This window comes from Phaethon lepturus, unplaced genomic scaffold (assembly GCF_000687285.1).
Source record: "Phaethon lepturus isolate BGI_N335 unplaced genomic scaffold, ASM68728v1 scaffold18776, whole genome shotgun sequence".
NCBI lineage: Eukaryota > Metazoa > Chordata > Aves > Phaethontiformes > Phaethontidae > Phaethon > Phaethon lepturus.
In genome coordinates, this window is record NW_010545853.1 from 34,506 (window position 1) to 42,203 (window position 7,698).

At 40.0% G+C, this 7,698-nt stretch overlaps 1 protein-coding gene across 1 annotated transcript in view; it reads right to left on the bottom strand.

Moving 5' to 3' along the window:
- Positions 1–6,153, bottom strand: part of LOC104622353 (serine-protein kinase ATM-like) — a gene marked incomplete at its 3' end in the record, with an annotated part of 38,581 nt that extends 32,428 nt beyond the window's left edge. Inside the window, exons 1-4 of the mRNA XM_010289104.1 lie at positions 6,082–6,153; positions 5,882–5,994; positions 4,494–4,639; positions 3,922–4,086 (exon numbers count right to left, since the gene is read on the bottom strand). Coding sequence (XP_010287406.1) covers positions 3,922–4,086; positions 4,494–4,639; positions 5,882–5,994; positions 6,082–6,153 — 496 coding nt within the window. The remainder of the gene's footprint in view (positions 1–3,921; positions 4,087–4,493; positions 4,640–5,881; positions 5,995–6,081) is intronic.
- Between the last annotated feature and the right edge of the window lie 1,545 nt (positions 6,154–7,698).

Here is a 7,698-nt window from a genome sequence, read left to right on the forward strand (position 1 = left end):
CATTTGACACCAAGAAACTATATCTTGCACAGGTCTTTTCACCTTCTCTTTTTTGAGTGCAAATCTTGCATTTAGTAAAATCTCTTTGCTTTTGTTATACACTTCATGGGCAGTGTTTCCCCATACTACAATGTCATCAACATACTGTAAGTGGTCTGGGCACTGCCCTCTTCCAAAACCTTTTGTACAATGTCCATGACAGATGGGCTATGCTTCCATCCTTTTGGCAGAAGGTTATAGACATATTGTACTCCTCTCCAGGTAAAGTCAAACTGTGGTTTACACTCAGGGGCCAGGGACCAGAAAAAATGCATCAGCTGTGTCAGTGGTCATATGGGCAGCACTCTTTGCTTTGAGTTCCAACTGTACTTCCAATATACCTGGTACTGCAGTGTTCAAGGGTGATCTTACCTCATTCAGATATCAATTACCTCTGATTAATCTCCAATCCCCATTAGATTTTCACATGAGCCTGATGGCATTGTCAAACAGTGAATGGGTTTGAGCAACTACCCCTAACTTTCCAGTCCTGTGATAAGATCATGCACAGGACTGAGTAAATTTCTGTCTGAGCTGCCACCAGCACACTGAGTTGCAACCAGCACCAACCGAGGTGAAGTCTGCTGCAGCCCTGACTCCTCCTCCTTCTGAGAGGATCAGGCAGTTGAGTAAAGAGGTGTCCTCATTCGTTATTATAGTGGCAATACCAAATGCCCACTAATGTCCTCACAGGTCCCTAAAATATCTATTCATTAAAAAGTCAATGTCAAAGATACAAGAGGCATATGGTCTCATCAATTCACAGGGCTTCCAGTTTCCTTTAGTAAGATTTAGTTCAGCTTCTACTACATACAGCTTCCACTGGCCTCACGTGACTCCTCTGATGATCACAGAATCATTAAGGTTGGAAAAGACCTTTAAGATTACCAAGTCCACCCATCAACCCAACACCACCATGCCCACTAAACCATGTCCTGAAGTGCCATGTCCACACGTTTTTTGAACACTTCCAGAGATGGTGACTCCACCACCTCCCCGGGCAGCCTGTTCCAATGCCTGACCACGCTTTCCGTAAAGAAATTTTTCCTAATATCTAGTCTAAACCTCCCCTGGTGCAAATTGAGGCCATTTCCTCTCATCCTGTCACTAGTTACTTGGGAGAAGAGCCCAACACCCACCTCGCCACAACCCCCTTTCAGGTAGTTGTAGAGAGCGATAAGGTCTCCCCTCAGCCTCCTCTTCTCCGGACTGAACAACCCCAGCTCTCTCAGCTGCTCCTTGTAAGATTTGTGCTCCAGACCCCTCACCAGTTTCGTTGCCCTTCTCTGGACACGCTCCAGCACCTCAACATCCTTCTTGTAGTGAGGGGCCCAAAACTGAACACAGTATTCAAGGTGCGGCCTCACCAGTGCCGAGTACAGGGGCACAATCACTTCCCTCCTCCTGCTGGCCACACTATTTCTGATACAGGCCAGGACGCTGTTGGCCCTACAGGCCTGGGCACACTGCTGGCTCATGTTCAGCTGGCTGTCAACCAGCACCCCCAGGTCCTCTTCTGCTGGGCAGTTCTCCAGCCACTCTTCCCCAAGCCTGTAGCATTGCATGGGGTTGTTGTGACCCAAGTGCAGGACCCGGCACTTGGCGTTATTGAACCTCATACAGTTGATCTTGGACCATTGATCCAGCCTGTTCAGATCCCTCTGCAGAGCCCTCCCACCCTCCAGCAGATCAACACTCCCACCCAATTTGGTGTCGTCTGCAAACTTACTGAGGGAGCACTCGATCCCCTCATCCAGATCATCAATAAAGATATTGAAGACTGGCCCTAGAACCGAGCCCTAGGGAACACTACTTGTGACCAGCCACCAACTGGATTTAACTCCATTCACCACGACTCTCTGAGCTCAGCCATCCAGCCAGTTCTTTACCCAGCGAAGAGTACACTGGGTAAAGAACTCAGCAGCTGGTATATACCAATATGACAGCTCCTCTTTAAGAGTACAACTATCAACATTCAGTAGCTCAGAACTTCTGGCAGATAAGTATGCCTCATGAAGTTGGCATTTTCTTTTCAAATCTAACTGCTTTGGGGCAACTGCTGGAATCCGTGTTCCTACTTTCAACTCTTGCACTACATCACTCATTTTGTAAATAGAAATCACACTTCTTCATTGTACTCCAAGAATTATAAACAAGCATTAAGGTGGAATCGCTAAAAAAGGTTATGATAACCTTTACATAGCTCATATATCCCTTCTTTAATAAAAGCAACTTGTTTTATTTAATGGATTTAAGTCTGATTTCCTCTAGATTTATGGCCTTCAGTCCTGCCTCACTTCAGTAATTAAATTCTACTGTACCCCTTATGATCTAATGTCAAAATTTCTTCTGTCACACTTCCAGCTTCCATCCATACACAAACAGACTTGGCTAACTTCCACGTTCCTAAACTACCTAACTACCACACAGCAATTTCCATAGGCTCCTCATGCAACCTGTATGTACCCTTCCAGTGACACTCAGCCTCAGTTTCCCTTCTCTGCCTTCTTTCATATCTGTCTTCAACATCCCTGGCTTCTTGTCCCATTCCCTACCCACCTGCCCTCAGTTCTACCCAAGTACCCAGTTCTTAGTTGCCTTTCCTGTGTATTGCTCTGAATTCCAGCTTCCAGCCTCCCTATCTGATCAGACCCTGCCTTCACATTCTGCTCCAACCTGCAGGCTGACAGCCCTTTGACGTCTACCCCCCTCACTGGCTCCTAGTCTCAGGCAGCTTTCCCATACAGTTCCAGCTTTCTCTTCAATCTTCAACTTTCAGTTCTATCTCCATGGCCAAATGGCACCAAGTTTTTTAACGTCTGAAATCTCAGGCTCTCTAATTACCCAACCACATCTCCCATCCTGAATGGTTCCATTTTAGCCACTTTGCTTTGCCAGCCTTCGGCAGGTATTTTTGCCTCCCCTTTCACTCCCAGTATCACCAGACCCTCTTCTGAGTTCTTTGCGGGTTTACTTCCATTCTGTAGTTAAAGCAAATCTCTTCAAGCTACAGAGTATTTTCTCATAAAATGCTTTTCAGAAATCAAAACTCTGACTTCAAAGCACTACACTATGCAAATAAAGATAGTATTTCTACACTTTCTCCATAATTACCCATGCAACATTCAATAAACTAGACTGTAAAACTTCTAACAACTTTTTTTCCGAATTACTGTTCTACTACATCAGCAAATGGAAACAGAGGAGTTGAGAGCTTATTACATGTCAGATGATTCAAAATACATACATGTTCTTCTCTATGCTAAATAAGTTAACTGTCTTGGAGTCAAATCCAATCCTCTATAAAATTATGTTTGCATTTCCACTCTGTTCAGGTTGCGTGCTGTATCATTACCCAACTTATTAATCTGTTTCTGTCTATTTAAATCTTAAGATTCCTAGTTTTTTCTTTATATGCAGTATGTGCATATAAAAACAGTGACTCAATGTTTTTTTAGGACTTTCATAAGCCAACAAAACTCAGATAGTAAAATCTAATAGTAATACATTAACTATATCAAGACTATACCAACCAATACCTAATAACTTGCTAACAACTACACTCCAACTATTTCCGGCGCACACATTCCATGGATGTTGTACATGTTGAACCCTGTGGAGACCATGCATATGTAACCCGATTATATATAAGTACATACGTTTCAGCAAGCAATAGACAAACAGCATGAAGAAAAAAATCAATTCGTAATCTTTGCTGCTTTATTTCAATTGTAAGCCTTCAAGGTTGACACTATTTTACTCCATGTTTTGTGTAGTACCTCACACAACAGGGCATCAAACAAATTAAAATGCACCTATATTAAAATACACCATGCTTCTATAATAGGAAAAGATGTTTGTAAGTAGGCTTAAAAATGTTACCTGACCACTGCTGCTGGGATATCTCACACCAGTATTTCCTTACTGAGAGGATATCTTTTAGAAGTATACTACTACAGTCAGATCCATAAGCAGCACAACTTGTTGCATCTCTTATAATTTCCATGACGTAAATCAGAAGTTCCTGACATTTCAGTCTGGGTCCTCCTACATGAATAAACAGCATCAGACTGTAATTAACCCAAAGTGTGCCAAATAAATCTGGAATTAATAGTTTGTAAATGTTTACTTAAAAATAAAAACACACTTACAGTTCAGAAACAGTTCTGTTAGAAATCATCTTCTTAAACAAACTGTTTCCAAGAACGAAATTACTTATGAGAGCATAAATCAGTTATATACACATTAAATAATTAGGAAAAGGCACTGTGAACATCAACAAGGACAGAGAAGGAGCACAAATGATTGATTCACATGAAGATATTTAAGTTGTAAACACCTGGGAGTGAGCAAGATGAAGCCTACCTTGCTATGTTACTTCAGACTAAAAATTGAAAGCTGAAAACATAGCAACAAAACAAAACAGTAGTTCAATATAAATATATATTACTGACTTTTATTAGCACATCTGATGAAATATTTGACCAAACTTCCAACTTCTTGTATCTTTTTCTGTCTGGTAGTTTGGGTTGAAGCAGATGCATTTGGTTTTGTCAGCTGCAGGTTTTTCAGCTCTTTCTGGAAGGATTTCTGCAAGACACTTCAAGAATAAAAGATATATTAATCAAGGATCTGCACATTTATGACTAAAGTAAAACAGGTAAATATTTTTTTAGCCTAGAATATCAGTGCTTGATCTTTTCGCAATTCTAATTATCCAAGACTATAAACAACTGAAATATATTAGTCTAAGGTTGATGGAAATAGTCCATAAAAGGAGCTGTAAATTTTAAAGATAATCCAGATGCAACTTGAATAGGAACAAAACTTTCCTTTAAACTTTGCATAATGATAAACATAAAATCTATAATTAGGAAAAAAAGCAATGCTAAGTCATTTTATTTATGCTGCAACACTACAGAGCAGAATAACATGTACTCTTCATTGTTTTTATTGGCAAAAACCTTCAAGTCCTATTTTGCCATCATTTAAAATTAGCATATAGATTAGGTGTTAGATCTAAGAATAGATTCAACTTTTCCCTGGCTTTGTCTCTGGCAATTACTGTAGATCTTCTGGCCTACTATTTGTATTCAATTTAGAGTCTCCATTTTTTTACTCCTCCTATGTATCTCTAATACATTATTGGCCATCTCAAAAGCAACATACAAAACTTATCAAATACTTCTTATGATATTTTGGAAACAGCTATGAAACAAGAACTATTCCAATGCTGTCCAATTAATAAACATAATGGAAAGCTGACCAGACTCCAGCCTATGAAAACTAATACTTCAGATGCACTTTTAACATGAAATTTAACGCTGGTCCCACCTGCTCTAAGAACTTATCACGCTCACACTCAATCTTGTAGTACACCTAAAGCAGACTTTATCAAAGATGTGCCTCTACAAACCTCAGCACAGCTTCTTTAATTCACAAGCCACAGTCCTTCTATTGTGTCTTGAAGAACTCAGTAACACAAAAAATTCTAATGAGCTATCTATAATCCACATATGAACTATATGTTGAAAATCAGATGCAGAGGATAGTTTTCAATAAAAGAAAGTAACTACTACTTTTGCAAGGAAAAATGATGACCCAATTAATGATCAGTTCCCTAGCAGTTAAGTTTTCTGCATGTGGTAAGTGTTGCACTTTTGGCTATTTTAAATTTACTTCCTAATATGACTAATATAAGTCATTTCTTGTTTACAAGCTGACAAGAAGTCTAAATCAATCTATACGAAGATAAGCATTAAAATAGGGCCGGTAAACAAACGTATGTTGTTCCATGTAAGAATATTGTGACTATTCACAAAGGAAAAAAAAAAAACCCCACCTAAATACAGCATCCCAGTTGAGTTGCTTTCCTTGTTTCGAATCAGAATTCCGGTCCAGCTGAAGAACTGTTTCAGAATCACGGAGAAGTCGTTTGAAATTCTCAATTTCCTTCTGAAAATATATTCCAAGAATAAGAATTATTAATTATTCCCTTCATTACTAACTGAGGTACACACACGCCAAAAGAAAACTTGTTACCCTTCGTTCCACAGCTTTCTCATTTTCAAGGCGACGACAACAAATGAGCAGATCATGTAATGCAAGACTCATGGTTCAGTTTAGCAGAAGAGTCATTTGTATCTGCAAACAGAAAAAAAGGAGAAAACAGTAATTATTTTATTTAACACAGAGCCAAATCACCCAGTCAAAAATTGGGAATGCAATACATTGAAAATCCAGTATCAAACACAACCACAGTGTTATTTCACTGAAAAGCTCGTTCATGTCTGGGTTAATCTTATTGGTCACAAGACTGAAGCAAAGCCTCACATCAAGAACATAATCTATTCCCACAGGCAACAGTCGTAAAGAATAACAGCAGAAAACCACTTCACATGACTTTGACTTCCTCTCTTTTTATGAGGGATAACAGAGTAGAGTTAATGGTCAGAAAATATGGAGAAAAGTTGTAAGACTGAAATGACACGAAGGTGAACACATTCAGGCAAACAGCACTAACTTTGAGTAGGCAGCTGTTACCAGTAGCTGTCTTAACCTGACGCTGCCAAGAGAAGCGAGCACTTTTAAAACTCTCTTCCTCTCTCACATCCTACATTTTCATAGGTATGCACTATCATACTGACAAATCCCTCAGGACTCAACATGCCTGAATATCAATCACAAGAGGAAACAACTTTTTCCTTCTGTGACCACTTAAAATTATGCCTCATCTCTTCAAGAGAGGTTGGAATTAGCTAGACCTTGCATTTCCATTTCACACAAAGTTCTGCTGATGCAGGTCATGACAACGGCATAGTATACAACTTCCATGCTTCTCCTTTTATGCCTTTAAAGCAGACCCAAGAGAAACTCTGTCTGAAAAAGACAGATAGGACTGGTTGGAAGTAACTCCAAGCACATGCCACTGAGACTGCAGTAAGTAGCTAAGAATGGGCATTCATGATGCATAGCACTGCATCCTGAGCACTTAAGTGAGAACATAAAAATATCCATTTAGACAAGTAAAATTTTAAATATCTACTGTCCTAGAGCATATTTATTTCTTTTGGCTTCAATCAAGATCAGGCTGGGACTAAGTGATCAGAGATATGGTGACTGACAGGTGTGTACAAAAAGGAAAATGTTGTAAGCATGAAAGCTGGCTGTACTGTAAATCTAACTCATTTAAATGATGAGGTGTTCCTTTACCAATTTGCAGCTTTTGCTGAAAAAGAAACAGAAAAGAAGAAGTAACTTTTTAAAATACTAATGGCTTCTAAAATGCTGATGGGCTGAAAAATGGTTGACCGAGAACTGTGGCAACACGGGTTGTATGTTGTAGGGAGTAGGTATCAAAGGGGAAGAAGTCAGTCCTCCCGTTTGTACTCAATGGTATTTCAACAGCCATACTCAATGGTATCCCCCCAGCCATAACAGCAGTGAAGAACTCCAAAGACCAAATCCTCCGACGGTTTCTCTTACTAGTTACCTAGTTTTCCAACTACCATACTATGACCACGTCCATCCCCTATAAAAGTACGCAGGGCAAGGAAGGAACACACCAAATAAAAGCAAAATCACGGAGAGGCGTTGACTGGAGAGCTGCAGAGGTGCCCAGGCACCGGCGCGTGGGGCAATGACAACTAACGGCCGCCA